Source organism: Trachypithecus francoisi, unplaced genomic scaffold (genome assembly GCF_009764315.1).
Source record: "Trachypithecus francoisi isolate TF-2019V2 unplaced genomic scaffold, Tfra_2.0 Contig01585, whole genome shotgun sequence".
Lineage (NCBI taxonomy): Eukaryota > Metazoa > Chordata > Mammalia > Primates > Cercopithecidae > Trachypithecus > Trachypithecus francoisi.
In genome coordinates this window covers 7858433-7885600 of record NW_022681444.1, presented here as the reverse complement: position 1 = coordinate 7885600, position 27168 = coordinate 7858433, and the positions used below count along the sequence as shown (strand labels likewise).

Below are 27168 nucleotides of genomic sequence, written 5' to 3'. Positions count from 1 at the left end.
CCTAAAATAGGGTATGGTTGATAATCAACACGCCTGAGGTAAAGTCGCCCTCTGCTGGCCAAATCTGTGGCAGTAAGTCTAGCAGGGACCAGAGTGTGAGGAAAAAACAAAACTCCATCATTTAATGCTCCTGTTAATCTCTTACTCCCACAACCACCCCCCACCCAACACTCCCATGACAATGGAGCATCACTGAACTCACCTGCCACCAGGAGAGAATAAACCCAAGAAGAAAGTCACCAGTTGACTTCTAGAGTCTAGGTCTAAGAGCTGTGAACATACAGCTCCATACAAATTCATTGAGTGGAGATTTTTAACATTGCTGGAAAATGCCAGCCTCCAGGGACACCGTTTCGGGCTGTGATGTGCTGGTAACTAATGACCATTGTTACGGTTCAGGCAGAGGAACATTAACATTATTACAGAAGCCGCAGGTGAGAGGTGGAGGCACCATGAAAAGCCACCAACGGAGAGACTACCCTGAGGGCTAAGCAGGGCACAGGCAGACAGGCTGTGTGAGGGAAGGCAGCTGGGGTCTAACACTGTCACTCACTCTTGTCAGCAAATCAATTACTCTTTAAATCCTCCGTAATTTGCGCACCTGTGAGAGGAGCTATCTGCTTGAGAACTGAATGGACCACCACACGAAAGCTAACCAGTACACTGCTGGCCCTGAAGCAATGCTGGCTGAATCGGGATATTTACAAGTATTATTATTATTATTACTATTATTTTATTTATTTATTTATTTATTTTGAGACACAGTCTTGCTCTGTTGCCAGGCTGAGGTGCAGTGGCATGATCTTGGCTCACTGCAACCTCAGCCTCCTGGGTTCAAGCGATTCTCCTGCCTCAGTCTCCAGAGTAGTCGGGACGACAGGCGCACGCCACCATCCCCAGCTAATTTTTGTATTTTTAGTTGAGACAGGGTTTCACCATGTTGGCCAGGATGGTCTTGATCTCTTGACCTCATGATCCGCCTGGCCTAAAAAATATTACTAATCTTGAATCATCTCTCCAGTACTTACTTTTTTTCATTTTACAGTAATTTTTAGGATATTTACCTTAAGGAATTTTGCCATTTGGAATCTGCTCATTAGTGTTGTAATTAACAAGGGGCAGGAAATGGCTGCTTACACCTCGACAGCTTGTTGGGGTTCCCTACATTTGACTGTTCTGATAGTGGCATGTGTAAAAAGTAGGGTGTTGGCCGGGCGCGGTGGTTCACGCCTATAATCCCAGCACTTTGGGAGGCGTAGGCAGGCGGATCATGAGGTCAGGCGATCAAGACCATCCTGGCTAACACAGTGAAACCCCGTCTCTACTAAAAAAATGCAAAAAATTAGCCGGGCGTGGCGGTGGCCTCCTGTAGTCCCAGCTACTCAGAAGGCTGAGGCAGGAGAATGGCGTGAACCCAGGAGGTGGAGCTTTCAGTGAGCCAAAATCGTGCCACTGCACTCCAGCCTGGGTAACAGAGCAAGACTGTCTCAAAAAAAAAAAAAAAAAAAAAAAAGTAGGGCGTGAACCTCTGTTCCCTAATGAGGCGCTCTTTTCGATCTGGAAACAATGCTGGACATCCTAGTTATAGATACCTGAGTGACTAATTTCTGTGCAGGATTGCAGGAGGCTGCAGTGAGAAGGAAGAGTCATTCATACCCCACTGGATGCGGTGGCTCATGCCTGTAATCCCAGCACTTTGGGAGGCTGGGGTGGGAAGATCACTTGAACCCAGGAATTTGAGACCAGCCTGGGCAACATAGCAAAACCCTGTCTCCAAAAAATTGGCTGGGTATGGTAGTGTGTGCCTGTGGTCCCAGCTACCCAGGAGGCTGAGGTAGGAGCATCATTCATACTCTCTTCTATGCTGGTAGCTGTCTGGTGAACTGATACTAGATCATGTGTGATGTATGATGGAATTAGGGTGAAGAGTGAATCTAACTGGCTGGAATGAGAAGTACTCTCCACTGGCACCATGTTATAAATAATGAGAGTAACTGACAAACCCCTGGATCCTCAAAAATATTAATTTATTGGATGGGGCACTGCAATAAGAAGCACCTCAGCCAGGTGTGGTGGCTCACGCCTGTAGTCCCAGCACTTTGGGAGGACAAGGCAGGTAGATCACCTGAGGTCAGGAGTTTGAGACTAGCCTGGCCAAAATGGCGAAACCCTGTCTCTACTAAAAATACAAAAAAAAAAAATTAGCCGGGCATGGTGGCACGCACCTGTAATTCCAGCTACTCAGGAGGCTGAGGCAGGAGAATCATTTGAACCTGGGAGGCAGAGGTTGCAGTGAGCCGAGATTGAGCCACTGCACTCCAGCCTGGGCAACAAGAGCGAAACTCCATCTCGGGTTTAAAAAAAAAAAAAAAAAAAAAGAAGCACTTCACTTCTAAATGAAGGCAGGGGTAAATCTATTTTAAAATTTATTTCAAAAGAATTGCATTCCGGCCGGCGCAGTGGCTCAAGCCTGTAATCCCAGCACTTTGGGAAGCAGAGACGGGCGGATCACGAGGTCAGGAGATCGAGACCGTCCTGGCTAACACGGTGAAACCCTGTCTCTACTAAAAAATACAAAAAACTAGCCGGGCGAGGTGGCGGGCGCCTGTAGTCCCAGCTACTCCGGAGGCTGAGGCAGGAGAATGGCGAGGCAGGAGAATGGCGTAAACCCGGGAGGCAGAGCTTGCAGTGAGCTGAGATCCTGCCACTGCACTCCAGCCCGGGCGACAGAGCAATACTCCGTCTCAAAAAAAAAAAAAAGAATTGCATTCCAATAGCCATGGAAGCAGATCACCAAGGGTGAAGTGTTTTATTGCTGCTAGCCTTCTGAATTTCCACCACTTTGCATGTGATTTAATAAGGATATTTTCTCATCAACCACTGACTTGACACTAACACTTCTTTACACAGACCCAAAGCACAATCTATGCATCTAAACACTGCCATTTCCAGGAATGGAGCAATCCATTCTGAAAATATCAAAAATGGTTGTGTGCTGAGAACTATCACTAGTTTTATGTTAATGAACTTCCTCAATTTCCACCTAAGTTGGCAAGAACTGGCTGTTTATGGGATTTCGCCAACTCCCTATCACCATCACAAATTCAGGCTGCTACTTTAAGTTACTACCAAGTTCTCATTTCCCAATTCCTCTCTATTGTCTTAGAACTCTGTTAAAAGCCAGCTCATGGTGATGGATTAGCTCTACCAGAATCCCCTGTGTAACTGGAAAAAGACACAGGGTTCTGCCCCTGGAGGCTGATTCAGGTCAGTCTGGGACTCAGAAAGCTGTACTTTTAAACACACATCCCACATGACTGAGATCAATTTGGGAATGGCCAGTTCAGCTGTCGGGCTTGATAGCCAAGCTTTCATGTGGCCTCCCTCCCTGTGAGCTACTCACCACACCACTGGGAAGAGGATGGCACCACAACACAACAGGTCCACCAGAAAGAGAGAGTCCTTCCACAAGCCATATTCAGTCGTGCCCTCCTCGGTGGACTCTATGATGATGTAGGCTACATTTGCCAGGACCTACAGACATGAGAATTTGCTGAGGCCCCAAAGCATGGGTGTAGCACTGTTACGACACTAGCAGCCCCAATGAGGGGTGTACACCTTGGCCTCTAGACCCGCAATGTGCGACTACAGCATTCTTTCCGGTCCCACATGCTCTTCCAGAACTCTGCCACTCTGCTATCAAGGAGAGTCTCTATGCCATCCCCCTGAATCTGGACAGGCCTGTAATTGCTCTAATACAGTAAGATGGAAGGCTGCTGTGAGATTTCCAAGGTAGGTAAAGCTTCCACCCAGCTCTCTTGGGACCTTTGGAGCCCTAAGCCTTCTTGTAAGAAGTTTGGCTACCCTGAAACTACCCTGCTGTACAGACCATGCAGAGACGGAAAGACCCCCCAGGAGCCCCAGCTGTCCCAGTCCCCACCTGAGCAAGCTTCTCAGCCCAGAAGACAGATGCGAGTGGAGACTTCAAGACACTCCCAGTCACGGTGTGACTATGACCACAAGACCCAAGTCAGACCCACCCAGCTAGCCACTCTTGAATCCTAACCCACAGAAACTGAGAGAGAGAATGAAGGGTTACTGTTGTTTTAAGTCGCTGGGTTTCGGGGTGATTTGTTATGCAGCAGTAGATAACAGCGACTTTGCTTTTCAGGTACCCCTAACCCAGTGGAGTCACTCAGGTGTTGGACTGCTGGACAGGTGGCACTTAACACCCTATTTAGCCACAACGCCCACACTTTTCAGGCCCTGGTGCTCAGTGACAATAACTCATCTAAGTGCCAGACAATAGAACTATGTTTTCAGAGACCAGAGCGGTGAGAATGGCTGATTCCAGCCCCACAGCTGAGTGGCCACACTGCTGCTCATGGGATCATTCAAGTCCAGGTCCTCCCCACACAGGACATGGGGGGTGCTTCCACTGAGGTTCACCAGTGTCTGCACACTGCTTCTTCCTCCCAAGGTAAGGCTTTGCCTCATATACTCAGGCCCGTTATTAGGCTCTTAGCATAAGTCTTTATAAAAAGTCCTTCCACTGGCTAAACTGAGATGCCGCAGAGCATAAGGGAAATTTACCACTTATAATACATCCTTTTGAAGATTACCACTGGGAATGGATGCAGACATGATCATTCTACCTGTACACCCTATGAGAAGTCCCTGGTCCCAAATACTCTGCCTGACTTGCTGTAAAGGTAATCCTCCACACTTTGCATGTAAAATCTGTAGTGCTATTGTTCAGCAAGTCTCTAAGTGTAATTTCTCTTTCTATACAGGACTTAGAAATCAAATTACCTAAAACTTCATTTAATACTAATGCAAAAAATATCTGAAATTTCAGCCTCTCCATTGATACCCAGCTTCTGGGTTCTACCCTGTCCCACGTTGCTCGTGAAGCCCCGTCTATCCAAAAGATTAGCATCTGTGGCTCTATCTAAAAAGACAAAGTAGGGCTGGGTGTGGTGGCTCATACCCGTAATCCCAGAACTTTGGGGAGCCAAGGCAGAAGGATTGCTTGAGCCCAGGAGTTTGACACCAGCCTGGGCAAAACAGTGAGACCATGCCTCTACTAAAAAAAAAAAAAATTAAAAATTAGTCAGGCGTGATGGTGCGCGCCTGTGGTCCCAGCTACTCGGGAGACTGAGGCAGGAGGATTGCCTGAGCCCAGGAGTTCAAGGCTGCAGTGAGCCATGATCACCACTGCACTCCAGCCCGGGCGACAGAGTGAGACACTGTCTAAAAATAAAAAGACAAAGTAGAAAACAAAGGCTTTCACATCTTAAATTCAAAATTCCATTTTGTCCTTAATTCACACACTACATGAGAGACAGAATGTTCCCAATGTTGAACAACATGCCAAGAGTGTTCTTAAAACTCCATTTTGCATGGACATCATCTACTCCTTACTTAGAAACTTTCTGTCACTGCCCATGGCCAAAAAGAAGCAGTTTTAACTTTTCAAGCTGACATTCAAGGCCCCTCCCAGACTAGTTCCATTGTCTAAATACTCATAACTTTCTTAATTTGTTAAATGTCCTTATTTTCTCAGAGTGGTGTTCCATGGAGCTGTGTGTGTCTGTCTTTCAGGGAAGCCCAGGACTGGCTTCCTGGAAGGCTGTGCCCCACAACAGCACAGTTCAGGCTGCTGGGGGGAGACTCTAGAGGGATGAGGGAATCTACTAAAGGGAAAGGGAGCACGCAGCCAGGTGACAACGCAGGCTCCGTCATTCACAGCTCCAAGACCTCACCAGGCTGTAGGACTCAGTCTGGCTAAAGAAGCGGCCCTGGTGGCTCAACAGCTGAAAGACCGGCACAGTCCCTCAGCATGTTTTGCTCAGCAGGCAGCAGGGTCATGTGTATCTACTGCTATGCCACTGCCTCTGTCACATCCCTTTCTTTCAACACTCAGGCCAGCCCCATCTCTGTCACAAAGCCCTCCTTGATCCTTCCAACTTGAGTACTTACTCTCTCCTTGGAAACCCAGAGCAACTGGCCTGTCCCATTCATTAGATGTCAACACACGTTTCTCATTATTGAACGTGAGGGTGGATGAGGTCTGTCAGAACTCGGAGAGGAGCTTTGCTGCAAACTCTGCCAGAGTTGGGAGGGCTGATCTGGGTGCCTCAGGAGTTGTCCCCTTCTACCCCCAACCTTCCACATTTACTTTGCGCTCCAAAATGTGAGAACAGCTGACGGGGACAACTCTGTCAAGCAGATGCTGTCTGGGCAAGCACAGCAGGGTAGTTGTGCGTTCCTGCTAAAACCTCTGTTCATTGTAAGTTCTTTACATCCAAGTTCTGCTTCCAGTAAGACAAGGCTCCTCCCCCAATAGACTCACAGCCTTGTAAGGCTGGCCTCAGTCCTCAGCCCCAAACATGGTAAGGATTTAGGAAATGTTTGCCCCTCATGTCTACTACCATATTCTACCTGTGGAAACTCACTGGTGTAGTTCACGGTTTTAAAATACTCTATTAATAAAATCACTACATCTCTGAGCTTCCTCGCCAACAGCACCATTTAGTTATGAAGCAAATGATGCAGAAGAGAAAACAGTACTGTGTGTTACTGTGTGTCTCCCTACACTGTCAGCAGCTCTCTACTCAAAATCTAGGCGCCCAAACGCCAGTGGCTGACTGATGGCCAAGCATCTCCCAGTGCAATGACCTGAAGTCTATTCAGAATTCAGAAAGAGAATCCCAGTCTTCAACCTCCACTAGCAGAAGCTGGGGTTTCAGGGTGAGCTGACTCCCTCTTGCCATACAGGCTTGGAGCTGAGCCCTGCTAAGTGCCAAGAGAGAAAGTGACAAACAGGATGAGGGTTCCTTTACCTGGAGTGGGATGACAATCATGAAGATCTTTTTGTCTTTATCAGAAAGGATGTGCTTAATGAAAGCCCAGCCAGTGCCAATGAGTGCAATGGTGATGAAGAGTAGCGCCCCTTTCAAACTGGAAGAGAAAACAAGGAACAGACACCAGCAGGTAGGTCTCTTTAGACTCTCACTGCCAGTTAGATTGCATAGCTCATTCTATGAGTTCACAAGCTTATTACAAAAGACGGGCAGCCAAATTTAGCAAATACATCATACGTGAGCACCACTTCCTTCAGGGCACACAAAGTTAGCTCTGCACCCCACAGCCTCAACAGCCAATGGCCACAGGGAGGAAGGAGCACGCTGCTAAGCCCGAGTTCCCAAGTCTGGACAGCCACCCATGAGCTACACTCGTCTAGTATGGCAGAGGCCCAGACAGGCTGCCACGGGAGGGCAGGGCTGGTAACTCGGGGCAGGGTGTTACCCACCCCCACGTGTATGTCATTTCCTGGTGTATTTCACATGGACCTGCATACTTACAGGTGAGTTATGTAGTACACAACAGCCCAGCCTTCGATAGGGAAGCCCTGGGAGGAGATGTAGTGGTAGTCAATCTGAAATCAAACAACTGCATTTCAGAAGCACTCTTTATCTACATGGCTCCACAAAGAATCTTTTAACTTGGACCCAGATGGGAAATTATCCAAATCATTATCATTTTGTGACGCTGTCACGGGATATATTATTGCCTTTTCGCACTTTCAAGTATAGCAAAGGGTACATGTCTAGAGACTGTCACCCTTGCAAGTGTGCTCCATGCGCACTTGGAGGCCCACAGACAGGAGAAGTTGTGATCTTACCCCCTTGGGCAAGTTCATTTTAATTTGCATAAGTTCCAAATACTCAAAGCTGAAGCTCAATTCTCATGTCTCCAGCTTTATAGCATCAATTTTCTCTCAGATAAATATGCTAATACTGAATTGAACTTCAAATCACATAGGAACATGAGGGAATATTTGGTAACATAAAAAAGTCGTGGAGGCTGGGTGCGGTGGCTCACACCTGTAATCCCAGCACTTTGGGAGACCAAGGCGGGCAGATCACAGGGTCAGGAGATCAAGACCATCCTGGCAAACACAGTGAAACCCTGTCTCTACTAAAAATACAAAAAAATTAGCCGGGCGTGCTGGCGGGCTCCTGTAGTCCCAGCTACTCAGGAGGCTGAGGCAGGAGAATGGCATGAACCCGGGAGGCGGAGCTTGAGTGAGCACAGGTCGCGCCACTGCACTCCAGCCTGGCCGACAGAGAGAGACCCCGTCTCAAAAAAAAAAAAAAAAAAAAAGTCATGGAAACAAGTCAGCAGGTGGCACTCTCATCTCTAGAAATGGTAAAAACAAAACAAAAACAAAGAAATGAAAACAATAATAAGTGTTCTAGACAAATCGTAGGTCTGTAAGCAGCATGAGAAGATGTCTGAAGTCTAACATGAGGGGAGGTGGTAATCATTTACCCACATGGCCAGGCCCTCCCAGACAAAAGGAGGCTTTATGTGAAATATATTCTCTGTTTCCCACCCATCTATCCCCTTTTGCCTGCTCACACAGGCATTATACATAATTTCATGAATGATCCCCAAAATGCTAATACATACTGCGTGGAACACCAAGGAAAGAGACTTGGTGAAAGGAAGGGCCGCCATCAGCCAGTGGATTTTAAATACATCATTCCTATAAAAACAGAGAGAAAAGAATTAAAGGACAATTCCATTCTCCCAAAGGACAGTCAAAGCTCCAGACATCAGCTATATTTATGAGACAGGAAATATAATCTGTGCAAACCACAAACATGAAACTTTTTTTTTTTTTTTTTTGAGACAGGGTCTTATTCTGTCACCCGGGCTAGAGGACAGTGGTGTCATCAAGGCTCACTGCAGCCTCGAACTTGGGCTCAAGCAATCAAGCAGCTCTCGGGAAGCTGAGGTGGGAGGATGGCTTTAGGTGTATGCCACCATGCCCAACTAATTTGTTTTGTATTTTTTATACAGAAAGGGTTTTGCCAAGTTTTCCAGGCTGGTCTGGAACCCCTGGCCAAGCAATCCACCCACCTCGGCCTCTCAAAGTGTTGATATTACAGGCATGAGCCACTGTACCCAGCAAAAACTTTTTTTTTTTGAGACAAGAGTATTGCTCTGTCACCCAGGCTGGAGTGCAGTGGCATGAACTTGGCTCACTGCAAACTCCAACTCCCGGGATCAAGTGATGCCCCCCGCCGCCTCAGCCTCCTGAGTAGCCGGGATTACAGGTGTGCACCACGATATCCAGCTAATTTTTGTATTTTTAGTAGAGACAGGGTTTCACCACATTAGCCAGGCTGATCTTGAACTCCTGACCTCAAGTAATCTACCCGCCTCAGCCTCCCAAAGTGCTGGGATTACAGGGGTGAGCCACTGCGCCCGGCCACTTTTTTTATAAAGTACTTTTTACTGGTAAAAAAGGCCTTGAATAGAGTCCTAAAGTAATCTCTAATACACAATTTAATGTTGTGAATGAACCTGAAAGTTATGCACTAAAGCCAGACATGATGGATTCCAACTCTTGAGTAAATGGAAATCTAACACAGGCTGCCAGCTTGTTCCCAGAAACCACCCTGGGAAAGCCAGAGGCAAGAATGAGGTAGATGAACCTGAGAAAATAGCACAGAACTCCCAGGAAAGCAGAAAGCGATTACAAACAGCTGTAGGGGAAGTCTGCAGCCCAGAGTAGAGGGGCTGGGAGCCAGCAGCAGGGATGTGTGAGGGGAAAGTGCCGGGGTTGTGCCCATTTCTCTCTCCTTCATGGCGGGTGTCTGCAAATACCCCAGGCCAATGAGACAAAGCACGCATGCCCAGGCCCACCCCGTCACAGATACTAGAGTCCACCTTTGGGCTGCCGGGCATTATATTCCTCTACTCCTTCCCACTTCCCCTTAGGAACTAACCTCATAGAACACATTAAGACTATTATGAGGCTGGGTTCAGTGGCTCATTCCTGTAATCCCGGCACTTAGGGAAACTGAAGTGGGAAGATTACTTGAGCCCAGGAATTTGGGATTAGCCTGGGCAAGATGATGAAACTCTGTCTCTACCAAAAATACAAAAAGTTAGCTGGGTGTGGCGGTGCACACCTGTAGTCCCAGCTACTTAGGACGCTGAGGTGGGAGGATCACTTGAGCCCAGGAGGCAAAGGCTGCAGTGAGCTGTGATTGTGCCACTGCTCTGCAGACTGCGTGACAGAGCGAGCTCCTGTCTCAAAACAAACAGTCTCAAAACAAACAAAAATTAAGCCAGGAGTGGTGGTGTGTCCCTATAGTTTCAGCTATTCGGGAGGCTGAGGTGGAAGGATCACTTGAGCTCAAGAGTTTGAGGCTGCAGTAATCCTTGATTACACCACTGCTCCAGCCTGGACAACATAGTGAGACCCTGTCTCAAAAAAAAAAGCAAAGAATACAGGCAGCCACAAGAGGGGAAACTGAAATGGCTAATGAGTCCCTAAAATGATAATCCACATCGCCAATATTCTGAGAAATGCAAAATAAAACACGATACCAGTTTACAACTATCAGATTGGTAAAAATTAAGATGTCTGTATTGGTGAGAATGTGGAGAAACAGCAAACCTTATTATGTATGCACCACTAGTAGATGTATAAACCTATATGCCACACTCGAAGGCAATCTGGCCCTTAATGAAATTAACTGATGGCTGCGTGCAGTGGCTCACGCCTGTAGTCCCAGCACTTCAGGAGGCGGAGGCAGGAGGCTCTCTTGAGGCCAGGTGTTCAAGACCAGCTTGGCCAACATGGTGAAAACCCGCCTCTACTAAAAATACAAAAATTAGCCCAGCATGGTGGTGCATGCCTGTAGTCCCAGCTACTCAGGAGGGTGAGGCAGGAGAATCACTTGCACTCAGGAGGCAGAGGTTGCAGTGAGCCAAGATGGTGCCACTACACTCCAGCTTAGGTGACAGAGTAAGACTGTCTCTCAAAAAAAAAGAAAGAAAGAAAGAAAGAAAATAAAAGAAATTAACTACCCATGGCACAGTGTGCTTCCTTCTGGGACTGCAGCTCGGAGGCTGAAGAGATCCACAGGGGATCTTTGGAGGTTCATGCCAGCACTGGCTGGGGTAGCAGTCCAGGCGTGTGTCCATCACTAAAGGACCAAAGCAGTCAAACATGAGGACACAGAGCATGGGATGCCGTGGAGTAGGTAAAAATCAATGAGTATGAGATGCATACTCAGTCACATGGCTAGATCGTAGAAAGGATACTACTGAGTAAAAAATGTACAACAATGTCTAGAGGTATTTTATGTAAATATAAATGTATTTTATGTATTTACAATACATTTACATAAATACATTACATATACACAAATGTATTTATGTAAATATAAATGTATTTTACATTTATGTAAATATAAATGCATTTTACATTTATGTAAAATAAATGCAACACCAATAATATAAGAATATAGAACTATCCAAAAATGAGGCCAGGTGCAGTGGCTCACACCTGTAATCCCAGCACTTTGGGAGGCGGATCACCTGAGGTCAGGAGTTCTAGACCAACCTGGCCAAGATGGCGAAACCCCGTCTCTACTAAAAATACAAAAATTAGCCAGGCATGGTGGCATGCACCTGTAAGCCCAGCTACTCGGGAGGCTGAGGCAGGAGAATTGCTTGAACCCAGGAGGCGGAGGTTGCAGTGAGCCAAGATTGCGCTTCTGCACTCCAGCCTGGGGCACGGAGTGAGACTAGGTCTCAAAAAAAAAAAAAAAAAAAAAAGAAAGTCCAAAAATGTATATGCAACACATTTGAGCAGTTCTCCACGGCTAGGAAGGAGTGGGAGAGGGGACAGGAAATGAAGGGGAACAATACAGCAGGAGAGGGGCCTGGCACCGAGTGAGAATGAGAGTGTGCCACAAAGGGATGTCAGTTTCTGGGCTCATTTCCCCCTTGGTACTTTCCTGTTCCAGTGCCCACCTATTTGAAGGTCAAAAGGGAAGTCAAGGCCAGAATAGTCTGGAACTACTGAATGCCAATGAGATTTACCCAGAGTGTAAAACCACCCACCACAAAGAGCTGTGCTCATTCACACATTCTGGCAACCTTGACTTGCAGTCCATGGTTAGAACATCTACGATGGGGCAGAGATGTGATGGAAAGAACAAGCCTCACTGACCTTGGCTCAAATACTAGTTCTCCCTACACTCGAAGTTGGGAGGGGCCTGATACATACTAGTAAGCAGACCCGGGTTCCAGTCCCAGCTCTGTTGGGTGACACTGGCTCTCGTTTCCCCTCTCCGGGCCTCAATAAATTAGGCGAAGATCTCTCAGTTGCTTCCAGCTTTCAGGGGCCAGTGAAATGTGCCTGGTGGCCTTGGTCATATGCCTTTATATCATGTGGGTTTCCAGCCTATCAGAACTGACTCTAAGACTCCCGGGAAAACATGGGCAGGACTTAAATGAGACCACACTATACTCCAACAAAAATTAGAGGTGAGAATTGTACACAACAGGTCAGCCTCATTTAACCACAGATTGAAAACTGTTACTACGGCCTGGACGCGGTGGCTCATGCCGGTAATCCCAACATACTGGGAGGTTGAGGCGGGTGGATCATGAGGTAAGGAGATCAAGACCATCCTGGTCAACATGGTGAAACTCTGTCTCTACTAAAAACACAAAAATTAGCCAGGCATGGTGGCAGACACCTGTAGTCCCAGCTACTTGGGAGGCTGAGGCAGAAGAATCACCTGAACCTGGAAGACAGAGGTTGCAGTGAGCCAAGATTGCGCCACTGCACTCCAGCCTGGTGACAGAGCGAGACTCTGTTTCAAAAAAAAATAAAATAAAACTGTTACCACAATTTGGTATAAGTGAACCAGTGACAATGACTATTGCCACCAATAACTAAAGGAAATTAAAACACCACTGAATCCCTGGCTACTAAACTATTTTATAAATACCTCATATTTGGGGAGGCCGAGATGGGCGGATCACAAGGTCAGGAGATCGAGACCATCCTGGCTAACACTGTGAAACCCCGTCTCTACTAAAAAATACAAAAAACTAGCCGGGTGAGGTGGTGGGCGCCTGTAGTCCCAGCTACTCAGGAGGCTGAGGCAGGAGAATGGCATAAACCTGGGAGGCGGAACTTGCAGTGAGCTGAGATCCGGCCACTGCACTCCAGCCTGGGCAACAGAGCAAGACACTATCTCAAAAAAAAAAAAAAAAAAAATCCTCATATTTAGATGGCACCCTGATTTGGAAAGCCCTCTCATATACATTATCTTAGGGGGAATCACAGAACAAGTCTAAGAATCCCAGACTCTTACAGGAAGGCAGAGTAATTAACTATTACTGTCCCAGTTTCATAGCCAAGAAAAAAGAGATTTAGAGTGAAGCAAGGTACACAGGCAGTCACTGTCCAAGTTCACACCTGAAATCAGGTCTGACTCCTAGTCCTTACTTTTCCAGTAAAGGCAAAAAAGTAGTTCTTTAAAAAACAAAAAAAAAAAAAACAAAAAACTTGAGGTCGGGCACAGTGGCTCACGCCTGTAATCCCAGCACTTTGGGAGGCCAAGGCAGGTGGATCACCTGAGGTCAGGAGTTCAAGACCAGCCTGGCCAACATGGCAAAACCTCGTCTCTACTAAAAATGCAAAAATTAGCCATGCATGGTGGCGGGCACCTGTAATCCCAGCTACTCGGGAGGTTGAGGCAAGAGAATTGCTTGAACCTGGGGGACAGAGATTGCGGTGAGCTGAGATCTTGCCACTGTACTGCAGCCTGGGCGACAGACAAGACTGTGTCTCAAAAACAAAACAAAACAAAACAAAACAAAACACACCCAAAAACGTTTATGGCCTAAATTTTTATTACTTTCCCTCCTTCCATCTGCCTCTCTCTGTCTTTCTTAGAGACAGAATCTTACTGTGTCCCAAGCTGGAATGTAGTGGTACAAACATAGCTCACTGCAGCCTCCAACCCTTGGGCTCAAGCAATCCTCCCACCTCAGCCTCCCAAGTAGTGAGCACTACAGGTGTGCACCACCATAACTGGATAACTTTTTTTTTTTTGTGAGACAGAGTCTCACTCAGTCGCCCAGGCTGCAGTGCCGTGGCGTGATCTTGGATCACTGCAAGCTCTGCCTCCTGGGTTCACGCCATTCTCCTGCCTCAGCCTCCCAAGTAGCTGGGACTACAGGCACCCGCCGCCACGCCCGGCTAATTTTTTGCATTTTTAGTAGAGACGGGGTTTCACCGTGTTAGCCAGGATGGTCTCGATCTCCTGACCTCATGATCCACCCGCCTCAGCCTCTCAAAGTGCTGGGATTACAGGCGTGAGCCACCGCACCCGGCAAACTGGATAACTTTTTTTTATTTTTTTATTTTTTTATTTTGTGTAGTGGCACAATCTCAGCTCACTGCAAGCTCCACCTCCTGGGTTCACACCATTCTCCTGCCTCAGCCTCCTGAGTAGCTGGGACTATAGGCACCCACCACCATGCCCGACTAATTTTTTGTATTTTTAATAGAGACGGGGTTTCACTGTGTCAGCCAGTATGGTCTCAATCTGCTGACCTCAAGATCCCCCCGCCTCAGCCTCCCAAAGTGCTGGGATTACAGGCATTAGCTGCCGCTCCCAGTCCACGACTGGATAATTTTTAAATTTGTTTGTAGAAATGGGGTCTTGCTGGGCCAGGTGTGGTGGCTCATGCCTATAATCCTAGCACTTTGGGAGACTGAGCCAGGTGAATTACCCGAGGTCAGCAGTTCAAGACCAGCCTGGTCAACATGGTGAAACCCCATCTCTACTAAAAATATAAGAATTGGCTGAGTGTGTTGGCACATGCCTGTAATCCCACCTACTTTGGAGGCTGAAGCACAATAATTACTTGAACCCAGAGGTGGAGGTTGCAGTGAGTCAAGATTAGGCACTGTACTCCAGCCTGGGGGCTAGAGGAGACAGTGAGACTCCATCTCGAAAAAAAAAAAAAAAGGGGGGGGTCTTGCTATGTTGCCCAAGCTGGTCTCAAACTCACAGACTCAAGTGATCCTCCCGCCTTGGCTTCCCAAAGCACTGGGATTACAGGTGTGAGCCACCACGCCCAGCCCACAGGATTCTTTCTTAGTAATTGCTCCTTGAAAATCTAGTCCAAACATGATTATGTAGGTCCTTCCCAAGTAAACAAGAAACTCTTTCCATCTGGTGGGTGTACAGGATATCACAACAAATAGGCACCAGCAAGTGAACCCAGCCAGAGTCTAATATACCAGACTCTGAGCATGTTCGTTAGAAGACAATCAAGCTACCAGGGACTAAAGAAGTCTCCATTTCCACCCCAGTGCTCCAGAGAAAGAGGTATTTCAGGGTGTTTAATTATTCTATGAAGTTAAATCAATCCATATTATAATAGCATATTCGGATACCATCATTTACTCAGTTTATGAGCATTATAATAAACACTTTACACAATTCCCTAAGTGAATATTTTGTTTTCAATTGTCTTGGAGGGAGAAAGAATTCACGCATATGCAGCTGCTCCCCTCAAGAACCAAGTACAGGAAGTTAAAGCCTCAGGGGTTTCAGAAAAAAAGGCTAAAACCCAGGCAGATGGGCTTTGAAGAGGTTTTGTCCAGTGACAAGCATCTGGAAGTCAATGCAGAGAATCTATCCCAGCGCAGCTTTGAGCCAAGACCTTCAGTTCTAAGCAGTAATTCCATGCTCTCGCCAGGCAGTGCTCATCGTCACTAACTTCCTCTCCAGAAGCAACAGTCCCTGAATGAGACCCATGTGTTTACTCTCAGTCCTGGACTGTGGGATCTCCACCATGGAAACACTTACCTTATACAGTCTATTCTGCTTGCATACTATTAAAAATATTTAGGGCCATGCATGGTGGTTCATGCCTGTAATCCCAAGACTTTGTGAGGCCCAGGTGGCCAGATCATGAGATCAGGAGATCGAGATCATCCTGACTAACACGGTGAAACCACACCTCTACTAAAAATACAAAAACAAAATTAGCCGGGCATGGTGGCAGGTGCCTGTAGTCCCAGCTACTCGGGAGGCTTAGGTGGGAGAATGGCATGAACCCGGGAGGTAGAATTTGCAGTAAGCTGAGATCATGCCATTGCACTCCAGCCTGGGAGACAGAGCAAGACTATGTCTCAAAAAAAAAAAAAAAAAAAAAAAAAAATTTAGATTTACTTTTTAAACAAAACAACAGGAAGTGAACAGACACCAACGCACGCAAAGGGCTCCCACACCACAACGCTACCGCACAATCTTCATACTGTTTCCGGGTAGATGCCCTTTGAAAGGAACAACACTGCTTAGCACCAACTGCCTCCAGGTTCAGAAGCCAGCAAACAGTGAAATTATTCAAATCTCAACACACTCTTAAGTTGAAGGGCTCAAGGAAGTAATAATTTACCGTCGTTTTCGAAGGATATGAATCCAGATGGTCCCAGAAAGAAAGAAGAAAAAGGCCATTGAGATGTATAATTTGGGGAGAGGAATTTCTCCTGCTGAGAGGTAGCTGTCAGGATTCTTCTCTGTGATCTCAATCTGAAACCAGCATGAAATTAATTTTTACTTTTCAGGTACATATCATCCCTTATTCAGCAATTTGGAATCTCAGCTGTTTCACTTAAGCTTAAGAAAGTAAGTACCAGCGGCTGGGCATGGTGGCTTACGCCCGTAATCTCAGCACTTTGGGAGGTTGAGGCAGGTGGATCAGGATCACCTGAGATCAAGAGTTCACCACCAGCCTGGCCAACATGGTGAAATCCCGTCTCTATTAAAAATACAAAAAGAATTAGGACTGGGTGCAGTGGCTCACACCTGTAATCCCAGCACTTTGGGAGGCCAAGGCGGGCAGATCACAAGGTTAGGAGTTCAAGACCAGCCTGGCCAACATGGTGAAACCCTGTCTCTACTAAAAATACAAAAATTAGCTGGGTGTGGTGGCACGCCAGCTACTCGGGAGGCTGAGAAAGGACAATCGCTTGAACCCAGGAAGCGGAGGCTGCAGTGAGCCAAGATTGTACCACTGCACTCTAACCTGGGTGACAGAGCAAGACTCTGTCTTGAAAAGAAAAAAAATTAGCCAGGCATTGTGACAGGTGCCTGTAATCCCGGCTACTCTGGAGACTGAGGAAGGAGAATCGCTTGAACCCAGGAGGTGGAGGTTGCGGTGAGGCAAGATCATGCCATTGCACTCCAGCCTGGGCAACAAGAATGAAACTCCATCTCAAAAAAAAAAAAAAAAAGTGAGTACCAGCAAACAACCACCGCCCTTTTTTTTTTTTAATTTGAGACAGGGTCGCACCCTTTTGCCCAGGCCGGAGTACAGTGTTGCAATCTCGGTTTACTGTAACCTCTGCCTCCTGGGCTCAAGAAATCCTCCCACTTCATCCTCCTGAGTAGCTGGGACTAAAGATGTGCACCACCACGCCTGGCTAATTTTTCCTATTTTTTGTAGAGAGAGGGTTTTGCCATGTTGCCCACGCTGGTGTCAAACTCTTGGACTCAGGTGATCTGCCCACTTCAGCCTCCCAAAGTGCTGGGATTACAGGCATGAGCCACCATGCCTGGCCAAAACAACCACATTCTTAATGCACAGGTTGAAGTGCAGACACATCCTAATTGCTGTGTATTTTCCTACGAATCCTCTGCTGAAGTATCCCACACAGTGGCAAGGATGTGTGTCTGTCCACAATCTTTTCTTTTTTTTTTTTGAGATGGAGTCTCGCTCTGTGGCCCAGGCTGGAGTGCAGTGGCCGGATCTCAGCTCACTGCAAGCTCCACCTCCCGGGTTTACGCCATTCTCCTGCCTCAGCCTCCCGAGTAGCTGGGATTACAGGCGCCTGCCACCTCGCCCGGCTAGTTTTTTATATTTTTTTAGTAGAGACGGGGTTTCACCGTGTTCGCCAGGATGGTCTCGATCTCCTGACCTCGTGATCCGCCCGTCTCGGCCTCCCAAAGTGCTGGGATTACAGGCTTGACAATCTTTTCTTAAGTGTTCTTAAAATCTAACCTTATACAGAAATAAATCTTGCATTTTATGCTGACAAAATCCACGTAGAACAGTCTCCAAACAGTACTCACATCAAGGCTGAATGAAAACTTGTCACTTGGCAATTCTTTTCCAAGGCATTTGTGAAAATAAAGACTGTAAAGGCCTTCTTGGTCATCAGTGCTGATGTTAAAGAAAAACTGAAAGTGAAGAAGAAAACATTTAAAGGTACCCAAATCCTCAGCTGTGTGTATATATATATTTTTTATTTTATTTTTTCTTTTACAGTGTTGTTTACTTTTTCCTTCAAATTCTACTCAGCTATATTTTTAAACCTTAGAAATAAATTATGAATATTAATGATTGGAAGGAAATAAAGACAGACTGCTTAAATTATCGACTCTCCCATGGCAGAGTTTAAAGAGATATTTTCTTATTCTATGATTCCCTTCCAATATTTCATTACAACAGTTTTCAAGTATACAGAACAGCTGACAATTGTATAGTGAAAGCTACATAGCCACAACCTCGCTTCTACAATGAACATTTTACTATGCCTGTTCTATCACAGATATAGCCATTTGTGATGGTCTTTGCAGAAGTCTTCAAAGATAACCTAAGATGTAGTTATCTCGTCTTCAAGCTAATGTATTATTTTGCTCTTTATATAAAATACTCTTTAAAAAGGAGGCTCATCTTATACTTGAAAACCAGTCAATATTTCCTCATCAAAATTTACAACTATGGTTTTAGAGAACAATAATGAAGGCTACATTTTGTAGATTTAGACAGTTTTCTGTTTTTCATACATTTCATGAGTTTAAATGAAGTTTAATGTAAACCAAAAGACAGACAGACAGACTTAGAGAACATGACTTCTTCGTCAAGCCTAAGAAAATTTTACTTCAGCCATGAGTTCTACCAATAAAAAGAAATACCCCTGAAATACATTGTTAGGGCTACATATATATAACCATTAAACTACAAAGAAAAGCTAGGAAGTGACTATGGTAGCGTTTTTCATGACAGGGGCTACTCTAGAGTTGGGAAGGACTGCGAGGGAGACATAAGGTTTCACAGGTGCTGGAACTGCTCTATTTCTTGTCCTGGGTGCTGGATCATAAAGGTGACTGTTCATAGTTACATGTTAAACTCAATATAAGTACTTTACATTCTTCTGCATGTATACTGTACCTCACAACTTTAAAAAATGGGGAAAAAAAAGACATCTGGCAAAAATAAAAAGACCAAGAACACATGAGCTGGAATTATTAATCTGTTAAACCATGTGCCAAACTCAATTGTGAATGCGTATTTTAATCCCCTGAGCTATAGCCACAATAAGAAAATCTTTCTAAACACATGGACAACTTCTATTTTTAAAGATTCAGGGGAAGTCTAAAAATGATATAAAAGTTTAAAAGATATGATTTTAAAAAATCAGTAGAATCACCATGGTTGATCAGAGTAGGCACCTGACCCTTAGAGACAAAAACAAAACAAAAATGTCAACTGTAGGGTTGGAATAAACCCTGAGAGTCCCCTTCCTGTATTTAGGTAGATAAACCACTATCCCCATGCCATGAATGAAGCAGAAGAGCTCAGAGTGGACTGCACCACCCAAGACCGGGAGACCCTGGGTAGAACAGCGAGAAATCATGATGACTTCTTTCCAAGGTGGGGAAAGCCAGAGAAAAGCAAAGTACCCCTGCACTGCCTGCTCCACGCATCCCAGGAACCCTGCGGACAGGCTGTTTCAGCATGAGCTGCTCATCACCACGCAGACTGCTGTGCTTGGATGCTCGCCCGACACAAAGCACTGGTGCCGGACACACGTGTGCATCCTGTAACACTTTCCTTTGTCATTAAAAAGTGGGGGAGCATTTGAAAACTTTTTTTTTGTTGTTTTGTCTTGAGACGGAGTCTCGGACTGTCGCCCGGGCTAGAATGCAGTGGCACCATCTCGGCTCACTGCAACCTCCACCTCCTGGGTTCAAGCGATTCTCCTGCCTCAGCCTCCCAAGTAGCTGGGATTACAGGCGCCCGCCACCACCACCCAGCTAGTTTTTTGTATTTATTTATTTATTTTTAGTAGAGACAGGGTTTCACTATGTTGGCCAGGCTGGTCTCAAACTACTGACCTCATGATCCCAAAGTGCTGGGATTACAGGCATGAGCCACCATGCCCGGCCTGAAAAACATTTTAAAAACTCATTTTATTAATAAGCATTTTGAAGTGAGAGAAGCAATAGAGAAAAGTAACTTTTGTATTTTCTCAAGGAGGCAGTAAAAGGCAAAGTGGTTAAACACATGGGCCTTGGATTCAAACAAATGTGGATCTGAATCCCCTGCTTGGGGCAAGTTACGTGACCTCTCTGAGCCTCAGTTCCTCATCAGTACAAGAGAAAAAATAAATATTGACTTCACAGAGTTGTTGAGAGGATTAACTGAGATAATGACATAGAAGCACTTAGCACAATGCCTGGCATTGGTTTATTAGTCTCTATAAATATAGGCCAAGGCCAAGATTAGGAGTTTCATATACATCCATAATAAGAGAGAGAAAACCCCTGCCCTTAAGGTACCTTCTGTAGAGGGGGAGACAGGCAATAAACATAACTAAGTACAGTATATAGCATGTTGAAAGGGATAATGCTAAGGAAAGACAGAGCACAATAAGGGAAACAGGAGTGAGCTGCAATCAAGAGAAGCTTTGTTGAGAAGGTGACATTTCAGAAAAAACTTGTGGAATTCTGAGAGACAGCATTCCCGCCTGTGGGAACAGCAAAAGAAGAGCCTAAAGCCTGATCTGTCTGAGAAAGAGCAAGGCGGCTTGTGTGAGAGAACTGTGTGAATAACAGGAGCTGAGGTCAGAGAGACAACAGGGACTAGACCACATGGGCCTTGCAGACCAGTGGGAAGACTTGGGCTTTACTCCAAGACAGATGGAAAGCTGTTGGAGGGTTCTGAGCAAACGAGCATCCTGCAAGTTCTCAATAACTGTTAGCTATTAATATGGATAGCGATGAAAACGATGGTTACTAAGCTTAAACAACATACAAAAATTGTTGAACAGGCAAAATGATGTAGGGAAAAAGAAATCAGAACAGTACTTGTGGGGATAGAGGGGCTTTCTCAGAAGATGGAAACACAGAAATCTTGAGACAGTGAATTCTACAGGTATATACGCATTTGTCAGAACTGAACAAACTGTACACTTAAGACCTGTGCATTTCACTGTACGCATTTTTTTTTGTTTTTGTTTTTTTGAGACAGGGTCTCACTCTGTCACCCAGGCTACAGTGCAGTGGCGTGCTAGAGGTTCACTGTGTGACCTAGACCTCCCAGGCTCAAGTAATCCTCCCTCAGCCTCCCTAGTAGCTGGGACTACAGGCACACGCCACCACACCTGGCTAATTTTTGTACGTTTTTTTAAGAGATGAAGTTTCACCATATTTCCAAGGAGTCTTTAACTCCTGGGCTCAAGTGATCCTCCCACCTCAGCCTCCCTAGTAGCTGGGACTATAAGCATCTACCACCATGCCTGACTAATTTTTGCATTTTTTGTAGAGATGAGGTTTCACCATATTGCCCAGGCTGGTCTCAAAACTCCTGGGCTCAAGCAATCCACCTACCTTAGTCTCCCAAAGTGCTGGGATAACAGGCGTGATCCACCACGCCCTGCCATTTTTCATTTTTAGATGATTAACAGTGAGGTTCAGAAAGTAAGTGAGACCAGGCAAGGTGGCTCACATCTGTAATCTCAGCACTGTGGGAGGCCCAGGCAAGAGGAATGCTTGATCCCAGGAGTTTGAGACCAGCCTGGACAACAGAGCAAGACCTCATCTCTACAAAAAATTTAAAAATTAGCCAGGCATGGTGGTCTATGCCTGTAGTCTCAGCTACTTGGGAGGCTGAGGCTGCAGTGAGCCATGATTATATCATTGCACTCCAGCTTGGGCAACAGAGTAAGACCTTGTCTCAAAAAACAAAAAGAAATGAAGTGAGTTGTCCAGTATCACCCAACTAGTAAGTGGGTTTTGAGGCCCAGTCCAATATCTTGCTCCCATACGTATGCTATTATGCTGCCCCTAAACACTCATGGGCAATTAATAACTGTGACACTTGAGCAGGTCACTCAAAGCCTCTGAGTCTGGGTGAAATCATCTCTAAAATTACAACATCACCGTAAATCGTCACCAATGGTCCTTTCAGGCATGGGGTACTATGCTTCTGGCACACTTTGAATGGGAGGTAGCATGGGGTCAGGGCAAAGGGGTCACGGGAAGAGCCAAGTAGGACTGGGTTGGAAACTGTACCTTGTCACCTACAATAGATAGTCACAAAGTTATTCACTCTCAGAGACTCACGATTTGATAAGTAGATGGGTAACAATAACCACCTTGTGGGTTTGTTAAAGAGACAGCTATTACATTTAAGTGACTGATACAGGGCATACCTAAGTTGTTATTCCTAAATTCAAAATTCCTCTAAAAAAAAAAATTACCCTTTTACATCGTAGAGAGAAATTCTAGGAGGCTTTACACAAAGAGCATACATACCTGAAATGATACTGCCCCACCATTATTATGAACAGAAAAGGATTTCTCTCCCATGGCCTAAAAAGACATAACAGTATGTTTTAGGATGGCACTGGCATACAAAGTGTGCTAATTAAAAGTAATTTATTAAACAACAAGTTTCTTAAACTCTAAATCTGCCCATCTTCAAAAGCTCTCTGAAAATAAAAATGACTATCCTTTCAAGATGTCTGAAATCTGCTTTCACAGAGAATGGTAGTTGTTCTTCACCTGTTTCTTCTGCCTCTGCACTAACCCCTACCTCTGCCCCCTGCCTTGAATCTTTTGGCTAGACAGCTTGTCTACCCTTGAAGCTTCAGCCAGACTAAGGGTGCTGACCCAGGCCACGCCCTGTCACATCCCCTGAATTCCACTCCTGACATCAAATGATCAAAATATTGGCCAGGCGCAGTGGCTCAAGCCTGTAATCCCAACACGCTGGGAGGCCGAGATGGGCAGATCACTTGAGGTCAGGAGTTCAAGACTAGCCTGGCCAACAAGGTGAAATCCCATCTCTACTAAAAATACAAAAATCAGCCGGGCATGGTGATACGTGTCTATAATCCCAGCTACTCAGGAGGCTGAAGCAGGAGAAGTGCTTGAACCTGGGAGGCAGAGGATGAGATCGTGCCATTGCACTCCAGCCTGGGTGGTAGAGCGAGACTCCGTTCCCCAAAGCAAAAGAAGAAAAAAGAAAAGAAAAGAAATCAAAATATTGCCATATATATAGTAAAACTGAGCAATGAAAAGAAATGATACATGCAACAATGTGTATGAACTCAAAGTAATTATGCTGAATATAAGACAGAAAAGAGTGCTGCATAATTCAGTTATATAAAGTTCTATAAATCTAATCTATACTATAGTGACAGATCAGTGATTGCTTGGGGACAGGGGGCTTACAAAAAGGCAGAAGAAATTTTTGGGGTGATGGATATTTCACTATCTTGATTGATAAGTCAGAGTTATCAGATTGCTGCTTTACATATGTACAGTTTATTTTAGGTCAATTATACTTCAACAAAGCTGTTAAGATAAAACATCACCATTTAGATATCCCCCTCAAGGAGAAATCAAGATATCACAAACTAAAACTTTCCCAGTTTTTCCACTTCTGCTATTTCTACCACCCACTCCTCTGCTCCTCTCTTTCCCTCCCATCACCCTAACTGGCTTCCCAGTCATTTACTGTCCAAGGCTCTGCTCTAGTCCACATCCTCATCACCCGAAACAACCGAAACACGGTATTCTCACAACCGTGTCCTTCCTGGTCCTTCAAATAACCCTTTCTCCTTCCCCAAGGCTACCCTTCACATCACTTCCAGAATTACAATCTTCAACAAACACAGTCTTTCCCAATCAGCAACTCAGGATGACTTCCCATTGCCTGCCCATCAGTTCCCTCTATTGCCCGGCCCTATATTATCTAAGATCTCTCTCTGCTCCCAAATACGTGTGTTTCACTTCCAATGAGCCAGTGTTCAGCATCTGTCATCATCCAGTCTTTGTGTATGGCATGCTTCCTCCCCTTGCTTGCCGTCCTCTTCCCTGAACAAACTCCAAACTCAGCCCCGGTGACGGTTCCTACCAGAGGGCTTTTCTGATGGTTTGGTATCTTCCTTCCCTAACTACCTCATCCTATATCATGTAAGAGATGTGCAACTTAGAAACCCATTTTCTCCTTCCTTCCTCCCTCCCTTCCTCCTTTGCTTTTCTTTTCTTTTCTTTTTTTTTTTTTTGAGACAAGGTCTCGCTCTGTCACCCAGGCTAGGGTGAAGTGGCCCAATCATAGCTCACTGTGGCCTCAGCCTCCCAGACTCAGGTGATCCTTCCACCTCAGCCTCCAGAGCAGCTGGGACCACGGGCGCATACCACCACACCCACGAATTCTCTATTTTTGTGTAGAGACAAGGTTTCACCATGTAACCCAGGCTGGTCTTGAACTCCTGGGCTCAATCAATCCACCCACCTCAGCCTCCCAAAGTGGTGGGATTACAGGCACAAGCCAACCATGCCTGGCCAGGAATCAATTTTCCTTTGAAATTGTTTCAGTATGTCAATGCTCTCCCCCAAAATGGGAGACAATTCCCTGTAGTTTTTTTTTTGTTTTTATTTTTTTAAACTTTTTCTGAGACAGTCTCACTCTGTCACCCAGGCTGAAGTGCAGTAGCGCGATCTTGGCTCACTGCAGCCTCTGCCTCCCAGGTTCAAGTGATTCTCCTTCCTCAGTCTCCCAAGTAGCTGGGATTACAAGAATGCACCACCAAGCCCAGCTAATTTTTGTATTTTTAGTAGAGAGAGGGTTTCACCATGTTGGCCAGGCTGGTCTCGAACTCCTGACCTCAGCCTCCCAAAGTGCTGTGATCCCCTGACCTCAGCCTCCCAATGTGCTGGGATTACGGCATGAACCACTGCATCTGGCCCCTGTAGATGAGACGTGTGTGTGTGTGTATATGTGTGTGTATATATACATATATACATATATACACACATATATACATACACAAACATATATACACATACATATATATACATATACACACACACATACATATAAGATCTCTGTATTGCAGGTTCTACATCTGCAGATTGAACCAACTGCCAACCAAAAGTATTTTTTACAGTAAGATTAAAAAGTAATAGTAATAAATAACACAAATAAAAAACCAACACAGTGTCACAACTATTTACACAGTGTTTACATTGTATTAGGTATCACGAGTACCCCAGAGATGACTTAAAGTACACAGAAGGATGTGTGTAGGTTATGTGTAAGTACTCTGCCATATAAGAGACATGAGCATCCACTGATTTTGATATTCACTAGGGTTCCTGTAACCAATCCCCTGTGGACACCAAGGGACGACTGTTTATGTATGTGTCTGTGCATGCATGCATGTATATATATCAATACACACACACACGCATACAACACACACGTACACACATATCCAGGAAAGCTGAGCACAAAAGGGTGGTTAGTTCTTACCTTTGAATCCACTGTACTTCTTTTAGACTTTCCACCATCTAGAAGCAGAAACATTCAAAAGAGAGCACTGCATGACTCAACTTACAGATACATATATATATTACAGTATCATTTTATGAGACTCCAGCTTGTCTAATATCAAATAATTAAACAAAATAATCTTGGGGACTGCCATTTCCTCAGGTCCCAAAACATAATTATTGAACTGTTGAGGCAGCAAATCAGACCTTGTTATATTATAAATGGTATCTAGTAACTGATAATAGTAACAACAGAATTCATTTCTGGATATTCTAGCGTATGTTATTGCCAGAGAGGCCACATGGAATGCCTTTCCTAATTTTCTAAGTAATCACATTTGAAAACATAATTTTTAAGAAAAAGGCCAGGAGAGGTGGCTCACGCCTGTAATCCCGGCACTTTGGGAGGCCGAGGCAGTTGGATCACCTGAGGTCAGGAGCTTGAGACCAGCCTGGCCAACATGGTGAACCCCCATCTCTACTAAAAATACAAAAATTAGCCAGGTGTGGTGGTGCATGCCTGTAATCCCAGCTACTCGGGAGGCTGACACAGGAGAATCCCTTGAACCCAGAAGGTGTAGGTTGCAGTGAGCTGAGATCATACCACTGCACTCCAGCCTGGGTGACAGAGCGAGACTCCATCTCAAAAAGAAAAACGAGATACATTTACACACTTGAAAAAGTTAATAGCAAGTAATATTAGCATAATGATACTTTCTTCCCTACAGCAAGAAGATTGCTAATGGCTTCTTTCATGGAACAGAGTGGGCATCTATCTCTTGTTTTCACTTAAGATATTCTTGGGCTGGGCGCAGTGGCTCACGCCTGTAATCCCAGCATGTTGGGAGGCTGAGGTGGGCAGATCATGAGGTCAGGAGATCTGCATGGTGGCGGGCACCTGTAGTCCCAGCTACTCGGGAGGCTGAGGCAGGAGAATGGCGTGAACCCAGGAGGTGGAGCTTGCAGTGAGCCAAGATCGCGCCACTGCACTCCAGCCTGGGCGACAGAGTGAGACTCCATCTCAAAACAAAAAAAAAAGATATTCTTTGTGGGAAAGAATGGACTTCAAGCTCCCCGCAGGAAGAAAGAGAATAAAAAGAAAGAAAAGAATATTTTCTTCCCAGAGAACAGTGATATGAGCACAAAGAACCTAGACAAGAAGGAGATGGTGCACAGGCATTAACCTACACCATCGCACAAATGCAGCCTTTCTGTATGGCTTTTAACTGCAGTCAAGTAGGACAGACTGAGTGACATAGTTTGGATGTTTGTCCCCTCCAAATCTCATGTGGAAAGGTAATCCCCAGTGTTGGATGTGAGTCCTAGTGTGAGATATCTGAGTCACGAGGGCATATCCCTCATGAATGGCTTGGTGCCCTCCTTGTGGTAATGAGTGAGTTCTTGCTCCAAGTTCAGGCATGATCTGGTTGTTTAAAAGAGTGTGGCACCTCCCCACTCCCTCTTGCTCCTGTTCTCACCATGTGACCTGCCTGCTCCCTCTTGCCTTCTGCCATTATTGGAAGCTTCCTGAGGCCCTCATCAGGAATAGATTCCGGCGCCATGCTTTGTATAGCCTGCAGAATTGTGAGCCAATTAGACAATTCAACCTCTTCTTTTTTTGTTTTTTTTTGTTGTTGTTGTTTTCGGTGGTGGTGGTTGTTTTTGAGACAGGCTCTCAATCTGTCACCCAGGC

General features: G+C 45.5%; 1 protein-coding gene across 3 annotated transcripts in view; it reads right to left on the bottom strand.

Moving 5' to 3' along the window:
* Positions 1-27168, bottom strand: part of GPR107 (G protein-coupled receptor 107) — an 81207-nt gene that overhangs the window by 28004 nt on the left and 26035 nt on the right. For all 3 annotated transcript variants that reach the window (XM_033193889.1, XM_033193875.1, XM_033193884.1), the window contains exons 6-13: positions 25456-25493; positions 22449-22505; positions 17979-18086; positions 16303-16436; positions 8479-8554; positions 7368-7441; positions 6846-6963; positions 3404-3534 (exon numbers count right to left, since the gene is read on the bottom strand). In XM_033193889.1, coding sequence (XP_033049780.1) covers positions 3404-3534; positions 6846-6963; positions 7368-7441; positions 8479-8554; positions 16303-16436; positions 17979-18086; positions 22449-22502 — 695 coding nt within the window. In that variant the 5' untranslated portion in view covers positions 22503-22505; positions 25456-25493. The remainder of the gene's footprint in view (positions 1-3403; positions 3535-6845; positions 6964-7367; positions 7442-8478; positions 8555-16302; positions 16437-17978; positions 18087-22448; positions 22506-25455; positions 25494-27168) is intronic.